The sequence below is a fragment of the Pyrgilauda ruficollis genome, unplaced genomic scaffold (genome assembly GCF_017590135.1).
Source record: "Pyrgilauda ruficollis isolate IOZ18807 unplaced genomic scaffold, ASM1759013v1 scaffold146, whole genome shotgun sequence".
NCBI lineage: Eukaryota > Metazoa > Chordata > Aves > Passeriformes > Passeridae > Pyrgilauda > Pyrgilauda ruficollis.
The window spans coordinates 121540-146522 of NW_024513210.1; the positions used below are offsets into that span (position 1 = coordinate 121540).

At 49.1% G+C, this 24983-nt stretch overlaps 2 protein-coding genes across 2 annotated transcripts in view; one reads left to right on the top strand and one right to left on the bottom strand.

The window, feature by feature from the left end:
* Positions 1 to 2078, top strand: part of LOC121349832 (alpha-2-macroglobulin-like protein 1) — a 24266-nt gene extending 22188 nt beyond the window's left edge. Inside the window, exons 35-36 of the mRNA XM_041460605.1 lie at positions 659 to 700; positions 1746 to 2078. Coding sequence (XP_041316539.1) covers positions 659 to 699 — 41 coding nt within the window. The 3' untranslated portion in view covers position 700; positions 1746 to 2078. The remainder of the gene's footprint in view (positions 1 to 658; positions 701 to 1745) is intronic.
* Positions 1 to 24880, bottom strand: part of LOC121349846 (alpha-2-macroglobulin-like protein 1) — a 26540-nt gene extending 1660 nt beyond the window's left edge. Inside the window, exons 1-34 of the mRNA XM_041460629.1 lie at positions 24822 to 24880; positions 24050 to 24233; positions 22977 to 23139; positions 22383 to 22435; positions 20422 to 20442; positions 19781 to 19952; positions 19298 to 19382; positions 17873 to 17984; positions 17453 to 17567; positions 16948 to 17057; positions 16280 to 16447; positions 15082 to 15172; positions 14589 to 14734; positions 14154 to 14303; positions 13763 to 13915; positions 13082 to 13166; positions 12219 to 12333; positions 11497 to 11722; positions 11258 to 11384; positions 10555 to 10676; positions 10036 to 10090; positions 9332 to 9415; positions 8193 to 8369; positions 7971 to 8052; positions 7039 to 7195; positions 6751 to 6825; positions 5192 to 5354; positions 4596 to 4810; positions 4248 to 4463; positions 4019 to 4143; positions 3623 to 3713; positions 2842 to 2910; positions 2428 to 2530; positions 2252 to 2293 (exon numbers count right to left, since the gene is read on the bottom strand). Of these exons, the coding sequence (XP_041316563.1) occupies positions 2253 to 2293; positions 2428 to 2530; positions 2842 to 2910; positions 3623 to 3713; positions 4019 to 4143; positions 4248 to 4463; positions 4596 to 4810; positions 5192 to 5354; positions 6751 to 6825; positions 7039 to 7195; positions 7971 to 8052; positions 8193 to 8369; positions 9332 to 9415; positions 10036 to 10090; positions 10555 to 10676; positions 11258 to 11384; positions 11497 to 11722; positions 12219 to 12333; positions 13082 to 13166; positions 13763 to 13915; positions 14154 to 14303; positions 14589 to 14734; positions 15082 to 15172; positions 16280 to 16447; positions 16948 to 17057; positions 17453 to 17567; positions 17873 to 17984; positions 19298 to 19382; positions 19781 to 19952; positions 20422 to 20442; positions 22383 to 22435; positions 22977 to 23139; positions 24050 to 24233; positions 24822 to 24880 (4110 nt within the window). The 3' untranslated portion in view covers position 2252. The remainder of the gene's footprint in view (positions 1 to 2251; positions 2294 to 2427; positions 2531 to 2841; positions 2911 to 3622; positions 3714 to 4018; positions 4144 to 4247; positions 4464 to 4595; positions 4811 to 5191; positions 5355 to 6750; positions 6826 to 7038; positions 7196 to 7970; positions 8053 to 8192; positions 8370 to 9331; positions 9416 to 10035; positions 10091 to 10554; positions 10677 to 11257; positions 11385 to 11496; positions 11723 to 12218; positions 12334 to 13081; positions 13167 to 13762; positions 13916 to 14153; positions 14304 to 14588; positions 14735 to 15081; positions 15173 to 16279; positions 16448 to 16947; positions 17058 to 17452; positions 17568 to 17872; positions 17985 to 19297; positions 19383 to 19780; positions 19953 to 20421; positions 20443 to 22382; positions 22436 to 22976; positions 23140 to 24049; positions 24234 to 24821) is intronic.
* Positions 24881 to 24983: the final 103 nt, after the last annotated feature.

Sequence of the window (24983 nt, forward strand, 5' to 3'; positions counted from 1 at the left end):
CTGCAAAAACCACCCAAATGTACTTCTGGAAAGAAAATTTCTGAATTTTGTTGAGTCTAAGACAATACCATCTCTGACATGGTTATCTGACTGTCCCTTAGAAGCTCTCTAGGCATGAACTTCACCTCCTGGTTTTCAAAATGGTAGGTCCTGCTCTCTCTGGCTCCAGAACTTCAGGCCTGAAGCTGGTGTGTAGAACCAGCGAGGGTCTGGCTCTCCCCACAAGAGTGGAGCAATGAGCTGTGCTTTTGAGCACTTCGTGGGAGACAGAAAAGGCAGAGGGACCATAGTGGGAGGATGACTCAGAAGAGTAAGGGCCCCTTAGAGGAATAACACAAAAACCAACTTGTCCTCTGTTCTGTGGGGCTCCTGGTGGAAAGAAAAGCTAGAAATGTGTCAGGGGTTGCTATTCCTTGAGAAAGTGTAGAATTCATAACTGTGATGGAGCTCTTTGGGGCTTTCAGCCTTATGCCTTGGGTGAATCCTGGCCAGCTGCAGAGTCACAGGCACACACCAGCGGTTTCATGCGTCATGTAGAGGGGAGTTGTAGCCTGTAATCAGAGGGAACACCTCTCCAAGGAACAGTGGCACAATGCTGGATTGCTTTTTTGGGTTTTTGACAATGTGTCTCACCAGCACTTTCTTTCTTGTCTTCCAGAAGAAACTGCAGTGATGAGCTACAGTGTCCCGTGCAAGTGAGGTGAGCACCCAACACCTCTTTTGTTATCACAGGCATGGTCCTGAAGAATATGGAAGGGGAGGGAGGTGCAGGCAAAGGCCCTTGGTCAAGAAACTTGCCAGACTGCAGGTCGAGGGTAGAAAGCAATTGGCAATGCCAAGTAAGGGTGAGTTTCTGTACCCCAGTGGTTAAACTGAGGGAAAGAGAACTGAAGTAGAAGATTTGATGTGACAAGATCATGACAAAGGTGGGGATATGTTCCAGAAAACAAGGACTGCATGTACCAAGTACTATCACCAGTCCTGGCCCTTTGCATCAAATACACTTTATTCAAGTCACCACAGTTGCCTTCCCTGGCACTTTCCCTGTAGTTTCACATCTCTCCAGCCCTGTGCACACAACGAGCCATGCTCACCTTTACTGCAGGGCCTGGCCACGTTTCAGTGCCAAGCCTTTCTCCATCTCAGCCTGGCTTCTGATCCACACTAGGGAATGGACACCTGCCCATCCTCTTTCCAGGGTGAGCAAACACAAAGCTTAAGCTTGACCAACGCCTGCCCCTGCTAAACTTTCCTTGCACCTGTGTGCTTTCCTGCCCACAAGACAGGGAAAACCACCTGCTCCGTGAATCACGTGTAGGGAGGCACACAGCCCTGTCCTGGGATATCTGCCACAACTCCACACCCTTACCGGAGATTCTGACATAAGCTTTGTATAGATAAACTGAGAGAGAATCTTAGGTCATAAAATATTATGAGTTGGAAGGGACCCACAAGGATCATGGAGTCCAGCTCCTGTCCCTGCACAGGACAGCCCTAAGAGTCACACCATGTGCCTGACAGCATTCTCCAAACGCTTCTTGAACTCCATCAGTTTTGGTGCTGTGACACTTCCCGGGAAAACCCATTCCAGTGCCCAACCACCCTCTGGGTGATAAGAGCTCTGTCCTTCTTGGCCTGACAGTACCATTTGGTCACAAGGTGCAAAAAAGGCCACTAAGTTCCCAGTGGTTATTTTTAATAATTCAGGAACTTTTTTTTTTTTTTGTCCTTTATTGTCTTCACAGGAATAGGGATAGATTCCACCCCTGCAGTCTCTCCCATCAGTCCTTTGTCACCCCTGCCAACTGTCAGCACATGGAGATATGAAGAAAAGAGAAAATGCTTGGAATTTCCTGCTGAGCAGTTAGTTTCTGGAAGGCTCAGACTGCGTGTGGCATCTTATTAAATGTAGAAGACTAGAACTGTCTGATTGAATGATTATTCAGGTTCACTGTTTTTCTCCCAAATGAGGAAAATTGCATTTAAGAGCAGCTGGGAAAAATAAACTCTCTACCTTGCTCATGTACAAAACTCTGCCCCTCCAGGTGCAGTCATGCACAGGAGGAAAGAGAACATTAAAAAAAAACTGATCCATAGACCTAGAAAGAGATACTTCCTGTTTCCAGCTGGGTACATGTTCCCCACTGCTTACCATTCCCCTTCCTGTCTTTGCTTATATTCCATGTTTCCTGCCCAAGACCCACCATTTCCTGATGCCACCGTTGGTGTCGCATGGGAACTTGCTGCCTACCTCAACTACAGACAGCGCTGTATTCAGCCAAGGCTCGCTCCTCTGCAAAAGGAAATGAGGAAATGAGGAAGGTGTTTACACATGGATGCACACAGAGAAGGCTGCATGTCTCTTCCCAGCCAGAGAATCAGGAACCCTGCTCCCCACCCCCAAGCAGTAGGAAATCTGCAACCCACCTGGCTGGTAGTAATCATAGATTTTGATGCCGGCTGGTTTCAGATTCTTCACCTGAATTTCTTGTTCCAGTTGCAGAATGAAAGTCTGAGATTCATCATTCAGCTAGTGGAGATGGAAGGAAATTAGCAAGGAAGGGGAGAAAGAAGTGACAGCATCTTCACCTTCCCTGATTTGAATGTCTTCCTGCACTACATTACTCTATTCCATTAGAGATTCTGGACTTTAAAATGGAGTATTGTGAGGAATAGCACTATTCTAATCCAATGACAATGAAATTGGGCAAACTTCCTCTGCCCCCAATTCTACCAGTGCTCTTTTCTTACCTAGACCAGCCTCAGGCTTCTCACACAGCTCCTTGTCCTCTGACCTTTTGCTCTCACTGTGCCACACCAAATGCTTTTGTTCTCACTTACCTTCTCCAGGTAAATGTAGACCACATTAGCTTTGACTTCTATTTTCTTAACAATGGTTCTGTTCTCCAGCTAGGATAGGAAACAATAATGGAATGAAATTTGTGAGCATTTTCCTCAGGGATTCCTGACCTGAGAGAGCCAGTGTTTCAGTGGAGGGAAGGTATAGAGCTGGACTCTGTGTGGAACTGTGCATTTTTCAGTGGTTATATCCTTGCTACTCCCTCTTGGACATCCCTTGTGAGCATCTCATGTGTGAAGTGTCACACTGACCCTGCCCAGGGCAGGGGAATCTCCCCCTCTGGAGACCAAAGGCTATGTGGGTAGTATGTATGACTGATATGCTGGTGAGCAAATGGGTGCAGGCACCAGTAGAGATTCTTATTTCATCTCACTGAGTGTTCAACTGCTTTTAAAGATCTGCATGGGGGCTATGATTTAATTTATTATTTAATTGGCAAACAAAAGAATATTTTTAGCTAGAGCTAGAGTATCTCTGAGAAATCCTGTCTTAGACTTCCTGGCAAACAAATCCTGGTGTCAGAACACCCAGCAGTACACTTTGTTCCTGGCCCAAATCTAAATACTGCCAGTGGGAGAAGCTGAACCACCTCTGATCCCCCTTGTGGGGGCTGCAGGAAAACAAGAAGTTTCGGTGCAATTGCAACAGCAAAGGTCCCCTGCAAATTTAGCTACACCTGGCCTGAAATGAACAATTCTCAACAGGAATAAGCAGGCAGGATCCTTTTACCACAGCTGGGTTTTCTTTTTCCAAAGTTCTTACCAGCATTCTGGATCTGGAAGTCATGATGAATCCGGATAGCAGGGAGACCTCTATGATCACCATGTTGGATGTGACTCTGCTCCCGATATAGCTGGAAAAGAAAAAACAGACAGAGGGTCTGACTCTGTGAGGACAGTGCCCTCCCAGCCCCTCTTCCCTCCACCACCACGCCCTGAGCCAGGTGTCCCAGCTGGGACTGGGGGCATGGCAGCCACTGCTCCCTCTCACAGGATTTAGCCAGCACCTTCCCCCTCCTAGCCTTCCACCTGTCCGATTCACCCTCTGTCCTGTTCACCCCAAGGGCCAGGTCTCTCCATCAGAGCGCTCAGACCTTCCTGGCTGCTGTCCCCGGGCTCACTCCATCTTGCTGGAGGAGGAAGCAGCCCTTGGAGTCACCTGGCGAGGATGCGGACGGTGAGGACGCGTGGATTCGCCTGGCTGCAGTTGTTCAGCTCTGTGCTGACACGCAGCGTGAAGATCACAGGAGTCCCTGGGGAACGCTCGTGGTACCTCAGCACTGTCTGCAGGGTAAGGGCCAGGAGCAGAAAACACAGGCCAGGCATGATCTCGTGCAGGAGAAAAGAGGCAGAGTCCTCCTCTCTCCACGCTCATCCCACCTCCTGACCTGAGCGAAGACGCAGCTGCTGCCGTGGGCCTGCAGCAGGAACTGCCCCGGGATCTCCACCAGCGCTGCCTGCTGCACCAGCAGCCGCTGCTGGCGGCTGACCTGGAATGCCTTTCCGAAGGCCCTCTGGGACCTCACCCTCACCACTGCCTGGCCTGAGGTGCTGAACGTCCTCGCTGCGTATTTGGCTAAGGCTTGCAAGGCAACAGCTGTGTCCTAGAGAGGGAGAGACGGGCGCTGCTCTGAAAGCATCAGCTGCGATGGAACTGGCTTGGCACAGGAATTCCTCAAGAGGACCTGTGCTGCCAGCCTAGGCCACAAAAGGATCCACAGGGAGCTGCTGGTTACCTGGGTGGAGGCAAAACCCCCGTAGGCATTCTGCTGCCGCGTCAGCCACGCCACAATGCCAGCTGCAGTTGTCATGTCACCGGCGTGCACCCGTGGCTTGGAGAGGTACGCCAGGAGCACGTAGGCTGTCAGCTCTATGTCCACTGACTGGGTGTCAGGCCAGAAGTCTGTGGAAGCTGGAGAGCTTGGCTTGGGGCTCCAGTGGATTTGTCCTCCTGCAGAAGGAAAAGGATTATGAAGGCTATTTAGGGAGGACAAAATTCAGGTTTCAGAGGAAACAAATCCCACAGCACTTTCAGGGCTCCTTCAGTACATTCCCTGTACTCAGGCCAGGATTGCTTTCTTGAATTTATTCTCCAAGGCTTCACCTCGTTTTAGCTGACAGACTCCTTCCTCCTCCATCAAAGGGATCTTGAAATCCTCCAGTCTGAGGAAACTATTTCTAAGTCACTCTCACAGTTTGTGAAATACCTTACTGCTTTTTCAGCCACACAATGCAGTTACTGCACAAATACAAGGAGTATCTATAAATACATATATAATTTTCTACTGCTGTAGCTGGGCACACTTTGGTCCAGAATCCCAGCAGGCAGCACCTGATTTGATGGCCTGTTCCTCCAGTTTGTACAGCAGCTCCTGGGTTGTCTCATAGTCCCCAGCCAGAGCAAAGGCATAGGCCAGCAAGGCTTCTGTGTAGATGTTGGTGATGTTGTGAACCACCTTCTGCAGGCAGCGGAGAGTAGTCTGCATCAGCTTGCCCTGTTTTGGGAGGAGACAGATGCCAAACTCTGACAGGGGTGAAAGAGAGGGCTGGGGAACTCATTCCAGGGAGCCACACATGTCTTCCCAACATAGCTCCAGAGAAACCCATTAATTTACAGACTCTTCAGAAAACAGGCAGTGCAGCCCTGGCGTGCACTGGGAGCCATTGCCACCAAGCACTACTGCATCAGGCCAGTTTCACATCGCTGGCTCTTTTGAGGAATGAGTTCATCATTTGACCACACATGGACTCATTCCCAGAAGTTTCCCTCCCAGTTCATGGCCTGGAGAAGACCAGAATCACAAGCTGGCATACCCCCGTGGTGATGCCCAGGAGAGCAGGAGGGAGCAGGAGGGAGCAGGAGGGAGCTGGGTGTGCTCACCTGCAGTGGCAGACCCATCTCCAGCAGTGCTGCAGCGACATAGGCACTCAGAGAGACTTCATCATCCATGCTGCCCTGTGAGGGGAACACATCTTTCATTCTTACAGGGTGTTAAGAGGATCCACTCCTCAGAAGGAAAAGCATTCCTGTCATGTTTTCCCTCTCTTTAGGGCTTGCACACGTTGCAGAATGACTTTCTAGGATCCTTTGGGATCCCACAATCTTCTGCTGTCAAAAATCTCTCCAGTCATTCCCCAGCAGTGCTACCTGCCCTTGCCCACCAATTACCTTTAGGGAGGAGTGAAAAAAGTTCCCTTTGGTGGCAAAGCAGCCGCTGGGGAGCTGGTTTTGCTCTAGCCAGCGGAGGGCACCCTGGATGTTCCTGTCATCCACGTAGATGTATTTTCTGGCTTGGCCAAAATTCTTGAGTACAAAAGCTGTCAACCTAGGAAGAGGATGAGTTGTAAGAAAAAGAGGCAAACAAAAAAAAGGCAGAGACAATCAGAGGTCTCCTTGTGCTTGTCCCTGAACTAGTGACATAGTGGGGGTGCAAAACAAGAGTAATTTTCATAAAGAAAATCAACCTAAAAGTGGAAATGGTCCACAGGACCCACCCCAGTGGCTCCTCTCCCTGCCCCTGTCTGCACAGATATAATACTTATGTACTACTTAGTGCTTTACCCGGTAATTTCACAGGTGAAAACCCTCCTACTCCTTCTACTTTTGCCTCTTCCACTTTATCTCCCCCAAATTACTAGAGACGATCTGGAATTCCCCAGTTTCTTCCTCCCTTCCTTTCTCCATTCATCTTAGCCAAGCACCACAGCCATCGCTGAAGCTCTTTTGAGGAATGACTTCATCATTTGACCAAACATGGACTCATTCCCAGAAGTTCCCTCCCAGTTCATGGCCTGGAGAAGACCAGAATCACAAGCTGGCATACCCCCGTGGTGATGCCCAGGAGAGCAGGAGGGAGCAGGAGGGAGCAGGAGGGAGCTGGGTGTGCTCACCTGCAGTGGCAGACCCATCTCCAGCAGTGCTGCAGCGACATAGGCACTCAGAGAGACTTCATCATCCATGCTGCCCTGTGAGGGGAACACATCTTTCATTCTTACAGGGTGTTAAGAGGATCCACTCCTCAGAAGGAAAAGCATTCCTGTCATGTTTTCCCTCTCTTTAGGGCTTGCACACGTTGCAGAATGACTTTCTAGGATCCTTTGGGATCCCACAATCTTCTGCTGTCAAAAATCTCTCCAGTCATTCCCCAGCAGTGCTACCTGCCCTTGCCCACCAATTACCTTTAGGGAGGAGTGAAAAAAGTTCCCTTTGGTGGCAAAGCAGCCGCTGGGGAGCTGGTTTTGCTCTAGCCAGCGGAGGGCACCCTGGATGTTCCTGTCATCCACGTAGATGTATTTTCTGGCTTGGCCAAAATTCTTGAGTACAAAAGCTGTCAACCTAGGAAGAGGATGAGTTGTAAGAAAAAGAGGCAAACAAAAAAAAGGCAGAGACAATCAGAGGTCTCCTTGTGCTTGTCCCTGAACTAGTGACATAGTGGGGGTGCAAAACAAGAGTAATTTTCATAAAGAAAATCAACCTAAAAGTGGAAATGGTCCACAGGACCCACCCCAGTGGCTCCTCTCCCTGCCCCTGTCTGCACAGATATAATACTTATGTACTACTTAGTGCTTTACCCGGTAATTTCACAGGTGAAAACCCTCCTACTCCTTCTACTTTTGCCTCTTCCACTTTATCTCCCCCAAATTACTAGAGACGATCTGGAATTCCCCAGTTTCTTCCTCCCTTCCTTTCTCCATTCATCTTAGCCAAGCACCACAGGCGTAAGTTGTGCCAAGGCAGCTCCTCTCCATTCACTGAGGAGAGGGTTTTTATTGCTCTCACCTGACTTTTTTCCAGATATGTGTACCTCTCTTGGCTGCCAGGTCACCAGTAGTATGACCTGGTGTTGTCTGTGGGCCAACAGAAGGGGCATAGAGACAAAGAAAAAGACTTTTCATTCCCTGGGACCACATATTTGCTGTTCCACTTTCCCAGAAACTCTGGTGCCCTGCCTGACTGCTTTTTCAAGTGGCTCAAGTGCCTCAAACTCTCCCTGTCAGAGTGCCTTCTGTCTCCTCCCAAAGAAGGAACATCTTGTCAGCTTTCTCAGATCCATTGGGTGCTCTGACCCAGACAGGAAAAATCAGAAGTGAGGGATCTTTGCAGCGCTTACCAAGTGTTTCCTTCTCCATCCTTCTGCCCAAAGAAGCTGTAGGAGCCATCTCTGTGCTTGTAAAGAAGTTGTGTCTGATACGCTGGGGAGATGGGAACAGTGATTAATACGGCACAGCAACACAGAGGGGACAGTGCTGACAGACTGGGTGCAGGGGCAGGAGTTACTGGTGTGTTGGACCCTGGGGAAGGCAGAGGGGCATGGTGGCTCTGTTGCACTCACCATTGCGCAGGAATCCTGCTGCCCTGACCCTGATCTCAGGGCTCAGCTGCCTCGTCTTCTCCAGGTACTGCAGCACATAGACAACGGGGGCAAACAGCACCATGTTCTGCTCCCCACAGCCGTGGGGCAGCTGCACCAGGTGGTCCAGGTTCTGCACTGCCAATGCCATGAGATCACCTATCCAAGGGTGTAAAAAACAAAGGAAGTGTTAATATTATTTGAGGGGCCTTTGCAGCCAGGCAGGGGGTAACAGTGCTTTATCTCAGCAAGGGGAAAGCACTGGAGAAAGGAGGAAAGAGGAGTAAACAACTGAGTGCAAGGTGGAGAGTGGTGACTGTTTTGCCTCTTTCCAGCCTGGCATCATGACAACTCTATGGAGTCCCTGGAGATAAGTTCCCCTTATCAGCTTTTGCATTCTGAAGAGCTCCAGCTATAACACATACTGTTTGTAAAAGGCTGTCAGCAGAGCTGCACCTGCTCAGTCTGTGTCACACAGACAATCAAATGTAACAGCACTCAGGGAAAGGTTGAAATGCCAGGTCTTTAGCCAGGCCTGTTCTACCCAGCCATATGTCAAGCATCAAAATGTGCGGAAGGCAGCAGGGGTGCTAGTCAGATGGTGTGAAGGTGTCCATACATCCTCCAGCCAGCCAGAAAAGCCTTGTGTTTTTTCCTCTGTTGGGTTCTGTTGCACAGTATTCATGGCTACTTATGCCAGGCCTGGCTTCACACCAGTCTGGCCTGCAATACAAATAGATGTATTTAATGGTCGGTATGGCCAGACCCAGTACCCTCTCCAGAGTGTTCCTTTGCAACTTGATAATGCTGAGAAAGATATCTTCTCTCCAGGAGCTTCTGCTGTAGCATGGTTTTGAGCTTTACTGTTTGTATCTACACAGAAATAGCCAAGGTCCAAAGTCTCTGCTCCAAGGTCCTAGCTAGAAAAAGAAGGATTATTCTCCTGTGCAGATTACTCTTCCATTAAAACCAAAAATCTGAAAGCCTAGTGTTTGCAGGGAATGGAAACACAGCATCCTCTCTTCTGGGCAGTTTCATGTCAAGTGGATCCTCTGACACCAAATTAAGCCTTGCTCTGACACAAACCAGCAGTCTGTGAGCCCACAGTAGAAATCACTTACCTGTGATGGAAATGGAAGCCCTGGCAGATGCCTTTACTACATTGTCAGGGAGGCGAAGGGCCACGGGTTCCTCAGCCACGTTTCCTGATAACAGTAGGATAAAAGGTGTAGCATGAAAAACCAAGCCAGAAGCCCCTACCTGGAGAGACAAGAGTGGCCCAGGTAAGTGGGACACTGCCTACATCCCGCTCACACCCACTGTCCTGGTCACTGCACCGAGGTGCATTGCCTGGAAACTTTTCAGATTGGGCCATACATGAGAGCTGCTGGTGGGGCTGAGGCTCCACCAAGCTTCACTTCAGCACAATTTACTGCACTTCAGAAGGCTCACAAGAATCACAGCTGGACATCACTCCACGGAGGACATCCTGGTGAGACATGCAATGCTGCAGGGATGGGTTGGAGCACCTCTCACTAGTGACTGTGAAGCCCCAGGAACATCCAAGGGTTGCACTGTGGGAAGGAGACTACAGAGCAGGATTTTGCCACTTGTACTCAGCAGCAAATTCATGTAGGACAGCGCATGTGGGAGTAATATTTCTTATTCATTCAAGGCTGATAGGAAGTGAAATTTCCTGTGTGAAAAATAATTTCAAAACATTCTGCCATGAGACCTCCCACAGTTTAGCTCTACTTTCAGCTGTATTTATTTCAGGCTGCAGAGCCCACTGAGGCTGTGCACATACCTCGTCTCGGACACATACCTCCTCTTGGGCACAGAAGGGAGCTGTGGGACTTCTCCACTAACACACCCTCTGGCTGCCAGGGCAGAAATATGCACGTGGGACATGGAGAAACAAAAATACACATAAAATTCCCAAATGATGACAACATTTCAGAGAAAGTTCAAGTCTGAATTCAGAGGTCAGGGACTCCACCCTCCTCCTTTTTGGCAGGTGTGCCTGCTTCACTGCTCAAAGGATCAAGAGTTAGCCCGGGGGACAGGGCTCTCTGGTCAGTGAGCACATACAAAAGCTCAGGTACAGCATGAAAAGCAGGGAAAGGTACAGGGAGAACAAAGATATGGGAATGCAGCTCAAGAAAGAGTACTGCAAGAACAGGCTTGGCTAGGTCATGGGAGAAATAAAGTGAACTAAGGCACAGCTTTGGTATACTCTTGCTGGCCAAAATCTGAGGTGATAAAACTATTCAGCCCACCTCAGGCTGCCTTCCCCCTTGGGCAGGGATATCATAGACAGAAGTGAGGCTGTTCTGGTACTGACCTGGACCAGTAAGTGTTTGGTCACTGTGTGCCTCCCCCTCACAGCAGCTGGCAAGGGCTTCCTGCCCCCACACCGTGACGTGGTGTCCAATACCTCTGTCCTCACTGAGATGTTCAGAGTCCCTAGCAAATAAATTCAACAGAGTCCTTTTCTTATACCTGTGGCCAAATTGAGTAAATTTTCTTTTCTTTTCACCAATAGTGGCCTGAGATGCTTTGGGTTGTTGGTCTTCATGGCCTCGATGGTTTGGCCAGTAAAGGTGAGCCAGCCGGTGCTGACGGCTTGTTCAGACACCCTGAGCATGATGAAACTCAGCAACATCTCACCAGCAGTGACTTCACTGCACTGCAATATGACTTACACAACAGAGGGTCCAGCAGCCCTTGGACCCCTGCATGCCCTTCCCATTGCATATGAAGCACAGGACGAGCAGTGCAAAATTCCCCCACCCACATCCACACAGCCTCCCCCTCCCCAGCTGGTCCCACAGCCCTCTCTTCAAGGGAGGGAGTTCCTGCCCTCTCTGGTGAGTCTGTCTAAGAAGAGAGAAAGAAAGCAAACATAATGGATTGCACGTTTGCACCATTAAGGACGGACTTCAGGATTCAGAGGAGACCCGGCTCTGCCAACTTCTCTGGACCTCCCACACTCTTTCACTTCAGTTTTAGGGTTCCCCACCACCAGTCCCTTTTTGCTGCCATACCCAGTTGGACTGCTGTCACATTCCACAGGAAGGTCTTGGACTCCTCTGCACACAGACACTCCTTGTCCCTGCAAGTCTGACACGGCTCCACCTGGAAGTCTGAGGATTTAGCCAGGGCCACCTGGATCTGCAGGAATGGCAGATGCAGGTGAGTGACTGGGCAGCTCAGGTGCGATGGCTTGACACAATGAGCTCTAAAACTGGAGGGCAGAGGAGGCCTCTCCCACACAGTGACACACCTGTATGCACTGCTGCAGGTAGCTGAAGACAGTGGCTTTCATCAGGAAGGTCTCTCCACGGATGACAGAATATGGCAGTGTCACGTCCACAAAGAAGGGCTGAACTGTTCTGAGGCTCATGGTCGGGGCAAGGCCAAACCCCCTTCCAGCCAAGCAGAACATCTTGACTTTCCACTCTGCAGCAGCAGCAGGTGCTGTGACTGAGACATTCCTGCTGCCATTGGAGCTGAGAGGAGGAGAGAACTTGCATGAAGAGATTCATCTGCTAGTGGAGAGGGAAGGAGGTGCAATGAGGAGTGCTCATGGCCTGCTGATGGAGGTGGCACAGGTCCTCATGCTTGGATCAACTTCTGCTCTATTGCCAATGACCTATGCTCCAGTAGCTCACAGCAAAGCATTTCTCAGCAATTTTTTCCCCTAGACCCTCTTTAAACCATCAGTAAAGGCTTTATGTCCTTCTGAACAAGACACTGCCCAAGCATTCCAGCTCTGTACACTCATGGTGGTTTGGTCTGGAAGTGTACTCCTGTTCCTTAAATCTGTGTACACTTCAGTTCTGCACCTCAAAGTCTACTAGTTTGACACACTACAGATGCAGGGAAGAGCCACATAATTTGCCTTCAGGGGTCTCTTTGCACCTCTTTTACACAAACTCAAGGCAGCCAAGTCCCTATAGTAAAGGGTCATCCTTCTGTCTATTTGTAAAGTCAGGAATCACTTACCCAACAGGGTACACATTCCAGAGCCAAGTCTCAGGGAAATAGTGGTGAGATCTTCTGTGAGTTGTAAGTTGGGGTTGTTCCCCATTGATTCTTTGGTCTTCTGTAGAAGGCACCCCTGAAGGAAAGAGTAAGAGTGGGAGAGATGAATCTTGCCAACCACAGACAGTCTAGCAGTGGGGCTGGAGGCAAAGCAAACAGTAAGAGAGACACAGGAGAGTCTGGCAGAGGAAAACACAAGGGGCTGGACTGATTTCATGGGAGAGATTAGAAATAAAGGGAAAAGAGAGTGATAGCAGGAGAAGCAGTTTGCAGTCAGCTGATTGCAAGGTTTCCAAGACTTGGTTAGACGAAGCCCTTTCCTGACCTGACCCAGAGATTTGCTTAAGAGACTGAGAACCTCCAGAGAGCTGTTTTAACCCACACTTGTATAATTCTGTGAGTAACAGAACTGTTTGCTTGCTGCACAAACCTCACATTCCACAGCAAGCAATGGTTTAAATACAGGCAGGCACGTGAGCACCTTAGTACAGTTACCGAGTGCAAACTGAGACACAGAGGAAGAACATGAGGCTGTCTCTGTGGCTACAAATGGGGACAGAAGCTGGGTCTCAGTACAGCCTGAAGAATGGGAGTAGACACTGGGAAACAGATCCTGGGCCTTGCTTGGGTTTGTCTGTGAGGAAAGGGAGTGTCATCCTTTAGTGTCAGGGAACATCCAGGTAGTAACATTCTTTTTTATGGGGACTGGGTCACTCCTACTGAGTCTGGTGGACTGTGGCAGCAGCACCCAGTACTCCTAAGAGAGACAATATCCACCACCACCAAACCCCAAAGATCTCAGGTAGGCTCAAAGTGCAGCTCACCTATGACTGGCTTCCTATCCATCCGACGAGAGCATTGAGAGGGCTTCTTGATTACAAGGTTTGAGAAGACTTTCAGTCCCATGCTCTATTAGGAAAAGAGCAGGGGGAGGGGAGGCAGAAAAGCATTTGTGAGTGGGGAAGTCTGACTGCTGCTCTTCAAATTACTCTGGAAACCACGAGGGTCAGGACAACCCAGTGCCCAGGCAGCCCAGAGCAGCACTGGCCCAAGCAGATACAGTGCTGAGGGAGGCATGGAGGAGATCTGCCCTAAAGACACCAAGAGGTCTGCCTGGGACCTGCCCAAAATAGTGGCAAAGAGCAGCTAACAGCTAAGCCATGTCAATAACCTATGGTCTAATGCTTGGGATCGCTCCCTGTCTCTCTTTTCTCTAATACTGTAAGCAAACAGTACACCACCCAGGAACTCATTCCTCATTCCCATTCAAGTAAAAAAAAATGGAGTTTGGTCCAAGATTTCATCACCTTGCTTTGTGCACATGAGGAGGGAAATACAAGTATTCCTACTCAATGGGGTGTACATCTTTTGAGACAGCACAGTTCAGTCAGGGCAGACAGCAGGGTCTGTCTGGAGGAGGAAAAGCCCTCTCAGACTGCCTGGGGAGAAAATACCTCTGATGCTCATAACTGCAACAGCTCTGGGAAACATCATGAGGCGATTACCCGGAAGAGGTTGAAGATGTCAGGCTGAAAGGACTGTTGTGGCCTTCCTCGTAGCAGAGATGACAAGGACTGAGGCTGCACACAGCGATCTGAATGCTCTTCTACTTGGGCAGGGTATCCACGTTGGTAGGCAGCAGGGAACAAACCATAGACCTAGGCAAACTCACAGGCAGGGAAGGTTTGGGCAAGGAGCAGATACCTCCAGATGCTTCACTTCATCGTCCCCTAGCATGCACATCAGTTCCTGTCCTTCTTCCTAGGCAGGCCCTGCTTTCTCTCTCACACAGAGATCTCATTCACTGGACTCCAGCTCCCCTTGCCACAGCCCCTGTCTGACTCTCCCAGCTCAACCATCACTCCCGAGGTTTTACCTGGTTGCACAGACACTCACCATTTGGCTGGTCAGCTCATGGTCTGGTCTGGTGAAGAACACGTTTTCATCCACTGCCTGGACTGCACAGAGGGAGCCAGGTGCTGCCTGCAGCTGGAGCTGCACTGCTGACCCTGCGTGGGCTTCTTTACCTGGGAATCCTACCTTGACCTGGAGCAACACACCAGGAAAGGAATATGAAAAAGAAAGAAGTGTGAGGAGGATGATAGACAGATGGCACAGACAGAAAGAGGAAGACTAGCTGGAATCTCCCCTGCTCAGCCATGGCTATCAGAAGTCACTGCTGAAGCTTTCCTGGTCTCTGGGGCACTGTGTTGCAGATACCCCTTCCATCTCTGCTGCCTAGTTCTCTCTTGGAAGGATCTGAGGGTGTCCTTCCCTCAAGCCTCGTGACTCCTGCTCTTCAGCTCTCCCCCAGCCAGAAGTGAGTCTCACCTGGTTTTGGAAGCACAAGGCAACATCCAAACGGATGCTGTCAGCTGTGACCCCTCCGCTGGGGAAGATGGCGTACACCACCAAGGAAGGTGATGGAGACAAGTCGGCAGTGAAGGTCAAAGGGATGGAGAATGAGCCCTTCAACACTGAAGAAGGAAAGGTAGAATATTTTCATCATGGGTCCCCCAACACCTCCTTCTGCCCATCTTCTTTTTGTTCTTTTTGTGCTATATAATCTGGAAATGTCAAACCAATTCATGCTGCTGCACTGTCTGCCCTCTCCATTCTCTGACCCTATGTATTCCATCTTCCCCTACATCCTCCAAGTCACTCTTCCCATCATTGTTTCATTTTGTCTTTTTGCCCTTTTCCACATTTGACACAATTGCTTCCTCAGCCTCCCTCTGTCCTGTTTGCTGACTGCTCCAGACCTATAGATTGAGGGAATTTGGGAGAAACTCCAGCAATTCTCATGTCCAACCTAGAAACCAACTGTTTCCACTTCTCTGCCATGACTTACTGTTCAGTTTCCCGATCTGGATATTCCTCTGGCCCCTGACAACAATTCCAGACTTGCCAGTGACCTGCAGGAGGAGGGACATGGGATGAGCAGACTGCTGTTTGCCACCAGAGTGCCTCCACACTTACCTGTGTGCATCTTGCTCTCAAAAGCAAAATAAAGCCCCCAGAATTAACTGTGGGCTCAATCCAATCCCAGACCTGAGGAGATTTGCAGCTGGGAGGAGAGGCTGTGGCACAGGAGTCTCTGGTCTAGTCTGTTCAGTGAGGACAATGGGTAATGGGTTCACTGCAGATTGGTGAGTGATAACTAAAGTGTTCTCCTCTAGCAGGCTGGCCTCCAGAACAGACCAAAATCCATTTCCACTGAGCAGCTGTTTGATAGCCAGAGTGAAAAAGGGATACCCAGCCAGTATCCTCAAAGGGAGAAGAAACTTCCAGCTGCAGCCTTGGCAGAGGCTAAGAGGGTGATGGGCTACAAAGACAGAAACCTCCTCCTATCCTTGGAGGTGACTGCAGCCCCAGCCACCAGGATCACGGTGGGGCCAGGCCAAGCCCTACCAGATGTAACATTCACCCAGTCCCCTGAGAACAAGGTTTAGCTGTCATCCCTCCAGGGATGACTTAAATTATATCCTCAGCTTTTCATTGAGTTCTGGTCCTGTCAGTGCAGCCTTTCCCCCCAGGTTGTCTGCTACCCTTACTCACATAATATACAAAACTTATACGGCTGGTGTCTTCTCCCAGGTCATCCCTGCTGAGTGTGAAGGTCACCTGGACATTCCGCTTCAGGCCACAAGGCAGTGTTTCCGTGGGTGGGTGTATGTCCAGGAAGCTCTTGGTTGTGACATGGAAGGGCTGCAGGTGATGGTAAGCGTTCGTGTAAGTGAAGTCAGGCCTTCGAGGAGTGCGCATGAACTCCTCCAGTGTGAACCTCCCCTGGAAGGGCACAGAGACACACAGAAATGGAGATTTTCATGCTTCAGTGCTTTGTTAGGTTGTCATCAGCTTGGTTTGGGAAAGGCTGTTGGCCTGGTGCCTTCCAGCTGGCTCTGTGCAGAGCTGTCTGACGAGCCCCGGCCTGAGCTGGCAGGGGGGCTGCAGGGCAGGAGGGGGGAGCACAGGTAGAGCTCAAGGACTCTCACTTTCCCATATGCAGAAATGGTGTTTACCTCCAGAGAGACTGATGAGCTGTTCCAGGCAGTAGTGTCAAGGTTGAATGATGCTATTCCGCTGTCATCTGTGATGTATGTTTTGATAAAGCGACGCCTCATGAACCTTATCACAAGATAAACTTTCCTGTTCTTCATACCAGTTCCATAGTGATCCTGAACCTTAATCTGGTGACAAAGGGTGAGGCAGGAAAGCCATAGTCAGATATTTCTCCCAATGTCATACCCAAAACCTTCCTATCTCTGACAAGCATAGACCTTCCTGTGTAGGTCACCTACAGACTTCAGTCTGGCCCCAAGAAGACAGGAGAACTGCACAACTCCCTCATCTCTAATGTGAAGCTGAGCATGGTTCAAATCTGTCTGCTCCAAAGGGTGTCTATGGCTAGAACATGAGGAGTTTCTCTCCTAGTCTACAGCTGAGACGTCCTTGCATCCCAGCATCCCTGCTGAGACACCACTCATTGCTCTCAGCAGATGCTGGAGGTGTAAACACAGCAGGGAACCTGAAATGCAGCAACTGTAGACACGCTGTCAAGCAATGAGACACATTGCAAGGTAAAGTATTCTGTCTGAGGAGCAGGAAATGCTTTAGGTCAGCTAGATTTACCAGATGCCATATTCCTTGGCAAATGACAGGGAGCAAAAATGCAAGAGAGGAAAATCACCTTTCCCCTGTATGGTACTCCAGGGATGTAATACTCATTGGGTGTCTCAAATACTGCCCTTGCAGCTGTCCTGGAGATGAGGATTTGGCTGGAGGTGTTGATCTGCACCCCTGTTGGAATGCAGAGTGCAAGGGAAGCAGGATCAGTACCAGAGGCGACTACTGCACTGTAGTTTAATCTCACTTTGTTATTCCCAACCCCTTTTAGCAGTGTCTGTAACTTCCTTCTCAAAGCCAGCATTCTTCAAGGTTTGGAGGCTGCTCCTGTGGCAGCTCCTTCTTTAGTTAAGCTGTATGCAAGCCTCTTTGTAGCCTCATGGACCCACACCACTCATTCAGCTCCCAGCCACTCCTCATCCTCCTGCTGCTGGCAGAGTAGCTCTCCATGTCCCGTGATGATCCCAGCAGCAGGGAAGAGGAGAGAGGAATGTGTGCCCTCTCTAATCCTCAAACCCCCAGGATGGTTCCTCTTGGCCCTGTACTTTCCCTGCTGAGCCTCTGGGTACCTGTGCCCATCTCCAGGAGAGAGGCTTCTGCATAAAGTTTGTTGTCTTCCTCGCTGGGAGTCAGATTGAAGATTGATGTGCTGACAGAAGGGGTGAAACACTCATTGCTTGCTGTCTGCAATGGGAATGACAGGTATTATTTGGGGCTGGGGAGAAGGGAAGGGGTCAGAAGTACAAGGGATTAGTCATTCTGTCATAACTATCGACTACAACAAATAACAAGGAAGAACTCGTAAAACACCGGAACATGTTCCCCAGGGAGGTGGTGGATCCCCAGAAACATTCAAGGCCAGACTGGAGCAGTTCCGTTCATTCAAGGTCAGACTGCTCCGAGCAGCTCATTCTGCTCACTCAGCCCTTGACACTGCATCCTGTGTGGTGCTTCTGTACTGCCCATATACCTTCCAGGATTTTACTCACGGGACCACTGTATTCCCTACAGATGTCCTTGCTGGCATTCTGGGGCCACCTCCTTGCTTTCTGGCACAGAGTCACGTGCACGGTCCCTCGCACTGCTTTCCCAAAACTGTACCTGCAGGGAGAAGACCAGGGGAGCTTCTGGGCAGAGGCTCTGCCTGCTCTGTCCAGCACATCGCTCCACACAGGTGCCTTTTGTCACAAAGGTCTTACTGCAGCTGGCAAGCAGGCAGGCACAAATTAAAATAAAACACTTTGAGTACTTTGGGAGTGCAATAGCGTGGTCTGGCATCCAACAGATGCAGGAACAAAGGAATAGAGGAAGAAACGGACAGGAGCAGACCCACACCCTCTGGAGCTCTCCCATTTCTGGGCACTTTCTCTCCTAGAACTGGAGGCAGACACAGAGAATGGACCTGATTTATGCACTCGGTGAAGATATTAGTTTGAGAGGGAAAGCAGCAGAAATGGGTGTCCCTGCAGACAGCAAATTGCAGTAATAGAGCCACAGAGTGACCTCAGACTTGCCTCTCTATGGGCTTATCTCATGATCAGGGCTCTTGTTTCCATCATCAGACCTGCTCTGCTGATTTAGATGTTTAGATATTTCCTCTGCCTGCTTTGCTGCCTTTTCTTGCTTTGACTCCTCTCTGACTTGCCCTATAGAGCAATGCTCCTGACAGGACCAGTAAAAAGATGACATCTGTGACCCACCCTGGTGATGTAGAGTGGTGTGTACTATTTACTACTACAGCCTCATGTGACCTGATTGTAACTAACCCAATTAATGAGAAATTATGTCAGATCAAATAGTGGCAAAAGAGACACCAAAAGTCTCCAGACAATGCAGCCCCAAATACAAATGAGCTCACCGGATTTTGAGTGCTTTTGAGTTCATTGTCCTCCCTTCTTTGTGTTTATTCTTTGTGTCAGAGGTTCTGCCCTCCTTCCTACCCTCATCAGCTCATTTTTTGCTGATAACCACATAACCAAAGAAATCTATCTACTGCTTCTAAGAAGGTAATAAGTTCAGTAGCATGTAAGTGAGAAGAAAAGGTATAAACTCCTAAAGAAATGCCAGCTCCTGCTCCTTTACCTCCACATGTCTGTCCCGTATCTGGCAAGTGGTTTTCCCACAAAAGATCTTTCTATGCTGGACAGACACATCTTCCAAAGGAGGGTATCTGTTGCCCAGGGCAAGTCTCCCTATAGCTGGATGTTCTCTCCCATGTGTGGCTCAGGTACCTCTTCCCCAAGGAAGAGCCCATTAGCTTGACTCTTGAACTATTTGGGATTCTTCTAAAGGAATGGCTCTGTTTGACCCTTCATGAGCCACCTCTCTTTGATGGATTGAAAAGACAGGAGACATGTGGAAGGAGAGACACAATTTTGATGGAATCTTTCCTTTGCCCTGAACATTCTCCTTACCTGCCACACACTTGCAGTGGGAAGGTTTTATCTGAAGCATAAATCTGAGCTGGTCCCTCAAAGAAAACATCAAACTTTTGCAACACTGGAACAAAAACATCAGAGTTAGTCTATCAAGGGCAAAAGACTACCTGGGCACAGAATTACAAAAGGGAAGAGTATGTTCCCATAAAGGAACATGTTAATGAGGCAAAAGCAAGCATTAATTAAAAACAGGATAACCAAAGAAAGAATTCCCTTCTTTCCCCCCACAACAGTCTTGAAGAGGTCTTTAGTGTATTCTCAATCTGCCAGAAGGTACCTTCTCCAGGAATCTCCAGCAAAATCTCCCTTGTGTTCATTTCTATATTGCCAATAAATTTGTGTTCAGTCATAGCTCCCAGGCAGTAAACCCTATTTTATAATATTTGGCTTTATATTGTTATACAGACAGGCAAGCAACAAACAAGCAACTTCTTCCATCCCTTTCTTCATTCTCCTTACCACGCTCCTCCACCTTAAAGGTACTAGACTGGACTGAGCTGGACTTAAAGGACTGGGCACTGATGGTGTAAGTCCCCAGGGAGAGTTCATCAGCTAAGTGGAAAGAGAGATCTGCAACGCCCTGTTTTGGTCTCACATCCAGCCACTGGACAATGCGGTTTTGGTTCGGGTCCTGCGGTGCAAGGGAAGAAAAGAAGAGGCAGGCATCAGCAATGATGGCTATTCTCTACCCAGAGCCCACTGGATTCAAAGGCAGATCAGACATTGCAGAGGCTTTCACAGGTTCCTGCTGGTTTTAGCCCAGATGGTGATGCTGGAGCACCAACAGAGGTCAACCCGACCCACCCAGGTTTATTCTGCTCTGCACAGCCACAGAAAAGCTTCTGACATTTAGACTCTCCAGTCTCCAGTAAAGATGAACTATAAAGATTAGCTAAAACCTGGCCTATATTCCTGAATGTAGAAATAGATTAAGTCAAACCATTTGTATTATCAAGTGTTGTTAACAAGAAGCATTTGGACAGTGAATGTGGATGCACAGGGCCTAAGAAAAGAAACTTGAACCAGTAAGGCAGCATCCAAGGTACTATCCATACTGAAATACCTTTCCTCGTAACACCTGAGGAGTCTGGAACACCCACCTGGACTTCCACCACGGAGTACTGCAAAGCAAACAGACAGCACTGTCACAAACTGGCATGACACAGCAACCTGCATGCAAATTTCTCTTACCCACCCAGCCCCTGTACTATGACAAACATTATGATACAAGAGGCTTGATCCTACTGAAAGCAGGACAACTGCTTTGAAATAGCAAGGAATAGTAAAAATCTATTCTGTTCTTCAGATTTGCTTTTTGATCCCTGAATATTTAAGATGCATTTTGATAGGTATTTGACTACCATAAAAGCTAGAATTTGCTCTAATAAAATGGGGACGAGTAGGAAGACTCTCAAATACCATCATCCCAAGTTCACAAATATTAAATGGCCCCAGTTTTGTAACATATATCCCAATAATTAGCAAAACTGCATCACCTATCAGAAAATCTTCCTTTAAAATCCCTGGCATAGGAGGTAAGGCTGAAAGTTATGCATTAATGCTGACTGCAGCTGACAGTAACAGGGAGGGACAAAAGAGGACACATTTCAGCCCTTCTAGGCCCATTAATTCTCTGTTTGTTCTTTTATCACTGCATCTATCATCTAGGAGGCAGTGTTGGTGAAAAGCCTCTAATATGGGATCACACCCCATAAAGAGGCAGGAGCAGGGCTTGGGAGAGTAACCAGACTGTAAACATGCAATTGACATGTAATTCACATTATTCATCATTCTAAGCTTTCATACAAGCTATCAGAGGCAGCTCTGTTTTCACTGAAATTAAAAAAACAGTGCAGGTTAACCCGCTATTGAACAGCACCCATATTAACTTCAAATCATCTACTTTACAAACTAGGTATTATGGCTTCAGTGCTGCAGTGCACTCAAGCCTTTATAATAGCTTTGGCTAAACACAATCTCTTTGAATTTTCATCACAGCATAATTAACAGTTACAATGTTAATTTGTTTGTACTCACACATAGACATCAAGCATTTACAGTCAAATATGTACATGAACCAATTGCAGGCATGGAAGCAAATGTATTGTTTATACTTAATTATCTTATTAATATAAGATATGTGCCTTCCCTTTGGGGAGAAGAAAAGACTGTTTGATCCTAGGACCTCACCAATAGCCCAAGAAAGAAGAAATTAAGTCAGCAATAAAGAAGCTGGAAGGATCTCTCCCTTTATTTTATTCTGGAAGGATTTGGTCCAGCTCCCCTAATGTGTGCCCTTCAGTATTTTAATTGTCATGGCATGAATTCCTGTTGGCTCTCCCTAAATTGCTTGAGGACTGAGGAGTGAAATAGCTATAGCTGCTGGCTGCAGATATAATTGCTTACTGAAGAATGGCACTAGCCTTGCAGTTTCCTGGCCACCACATATGTAAGTCTCTGGCAACTTCTCACCCCCTTGACACGGGGACAATGAGCTGCTGCCAGCAGCAAGTCAGTACAATTTGGTTGTACTGTTTTCTCTCTTCTTTTTATGATCACTTCTGTGTATCCTTCCCCATATTAATTAATTTTTCTTAAAATGTTGCAGCTTGCTTCAGGCTCTCCTGTCACCCTCAGGTGCCGCACACTGCACAAATCACTGAGCTTTGCAGAGCTGTAGGAGGGAATCTTCGAGTCTGGTGATGACTGTACACAACTTTGTCTGATAATTATGCCCATGGCCAGCAACCCACAGACTGGTCCCCAGAAGCCCTGCCTGCTTTTTTGGCAAGGGCATGTGCACTCAGGTGACTCAGCTAGCTGGGAATGCTGGCACACTCCCCAGATACCATCCAACCCTCCCATCAACCAGCAGCCATCCTATGACAGCAACAGCAGAGCCATCAGCCAACAGGAATTGTTCAAATTTGGTTTACTCGAGGGTTGGCATTGGCACCCTGGGTGCTGGGACTGTCCCAGCCTCCCTGGCATGGGGTTGGTAGAGGAAGCAGAACCACCTGAAGCCTGGAGACTTCCTTGCCTCCACTTAGACAGGCTTTACCTTGCTGTTAACAGGAACAAAATCTTCAGTGAGCGTCACAATCCTGAATTTCACTGGAGGGAGAAAATGGTGTAAAGCACATTACAGACCGAGTACTCATGGGAACCAACTTGGCCCCCACTTGTCTCACCCCAGACCCACAGCCCCACACCCAGACCCAGTGGCAACCCCCTTCCTGCCCTGCAGCCCCTCTCACCCTTTGCTCAGCCCCACTCTCCTCTGCTTGCCCCAAACATGTGGCAGCAGCAGAGCTGCTTCACAATTTAGGGGTTTTCCCATGGGCTACAGCCAGGGATATCCTTACATTTCCTTGTCTGCACTGTAGGCAGACCAGTCCCACCTGGCCCTGGCCAAGAAGACCATGTTCAGGTCTGCTCCCTTTTCCAAGCCAGCCCTGCTCCTAGAGCATGTCAGGCCTCCCCTGCCAGGCCCCTCCTGCTGCCAAAACATGGGATCCCTGACTGCAGCTCTCCCCTCTGTCCTATGGAGGCCACATAGCACAAAGCGCTCAGCGCTCCACTGACAGGAAATTGGGAACAAAGCCTGGGAGGGTCAAGGCAGGGCCACTGTCAGGGTGCTCTGTGCATTGCTCACCTGTCTGTCCTGGATTATAGATGGGCTTATCCACCTGAATGAAGGTGCCTGTTCCAGCCCTGCGGATCAGGACTTTTTTCTCTTCACTTGCACTGAAGTAGTGGCCATTGGAGATGTGCAGGTGCACAGTGGCCACCTCCTGGCTGCCTGCAGGTCGGGGCACCTGGGACACAAAACAGGAGGGCCACTAGGTTAGCAGGCACCAGAGCAGTGCTCTTCTCACTTCAGCTGCACTGCAAGGCCAGGCTCTTTGCCATCTTACTCTGGAGGCCAGCATAGGGTGTCCCCTCAGTGGCCAAAGGCTGTGTCTGTGGAAGCACGGGGAACAACGCTTAGCAGCTGGGATAGATCTTGGACTAAGAGAAAAAGGAGTCGGTTCTGACACAGAAATTTTGTTTTCTACTTCATGGTTCCACTGTAAGAATCTGCATGGAGCAAGATGGAGAGGACTTAAGGAAAGAAAAGGTCTGTGGTGAAGAGAATTCCATTTCCTAGAGTGTAAGGGTCACAGAGACCGAAATCCCCTCTTATTATCGGTGCAAACTAAGAAAATGAGGATCATGAGTCTGGCAAATAACAAAGATTTATGCTGAGCTTGTGTGTACACCCTCCCATGTCTTTCCTAGTCCTCCAGGACATTTTCAAGCCCAGAAAGAAAAGCTTGGAAAGAAGCAGACATGAGGGAAGTTGTGTGAGATGAGAGGTCTGACTCTTTCTGCATCACAGATTCACAAACAACACACTGTGACAGTGCATCCTCCTCAGGGGAGAGAATGAGCTGCACGACTGCCATTAGGGTGCTTCTAAGCTATCCCCCCTCCTCAGACGTTTGCTGCCAGGCCAGGCAGCCTTTCCTCAGTGTGCCAAAAGGATATCCCACAGGAAGAGTGCCATGCAGACAAAGACAAGGAGCAAAGCCACCAGACTGCCACTAATTCCTCCCCCAATTTTGCATTCACTCCTTTCCATGCCCTCTTATCTTCTGTCTTCCTCATTCTCTCTTTCTTTGGTGAGAGGCAAATGAGCACTTTGTGAGCTGCCAGCCAGGGGTCCCTGCCAAGAACAACTCTGACCTGAAATCTGGCGCACTCGAAGATCCAGTCGTTCCGGACGACCTTGCGGTAGAGGCTGAGGTTGCCAGATGGGTGCACAAGGGTTAAGGCCACACGAATAGGCTTTTCTACCCCACGAAGGTCCAAGCATGCCCTCTGGGATGAGGGGTAGGGCAAGGCAGCTGGAATGACGATCAGGTACCTCCTGCAGTGGGGGAACAAGATATCATCATATCCCAGGAGCCCTCTCGCCCACTCTTGGCACTAAAAGGCTGGCCTGAGGAAACAGGAGAGCTTGCCATCTCTCTGAGGCTAGGAGGTGCTGCTCTGCTGGACAGACTGGGACAGATTGCCAGAGTGAGAACCTTGCACGGGGGGTGGAAGGTATAGAGTTCATTTCAGATAAATACAAGACAAATACTTTCAGGTGACAGGACAGAATTTGCCCTCTTGCTTTGACATGGCTCCTCAGCTACTCTGACAGCAGATTGGCTCCTGCTTATCCATCCCCTGCATTGCAGCCCTTTTCATTTGCCCTTCACTTTATCCTACACCTTTCCCTTCATCCCACCTCATGCTGCACTCCCTCACTCTTGTTCCCACCACCAGTGCTCACCTTGTTCTTGTACTGCAGTGATATCCATGACAGAGAGTCCCACCTTCAGGAGGGTTCTGCGTTCTGAACCCCACATCCTTCCAGGAGGTGACTCACAGGGTACCACACTCTCTCCCTGCTATCTTGGCCCCTCCCTCAGCATTCTTATCAATCATTAGATTTTTAAATGGCACTTACGGTTGTGCCACTATCCCCAGGGTGTAGAGCAGACAGGTCAGGAGGAAGGGAGTCCACATTTTCGTGGGAGAACCCCAGAGGGGTGGATTCCTTGGAAGGGCTGCTCAAGAGAGAAAGTAGGGTGCTGCTCCTCTCCTTCCAAAGTCTCCAGGACACCTGCAG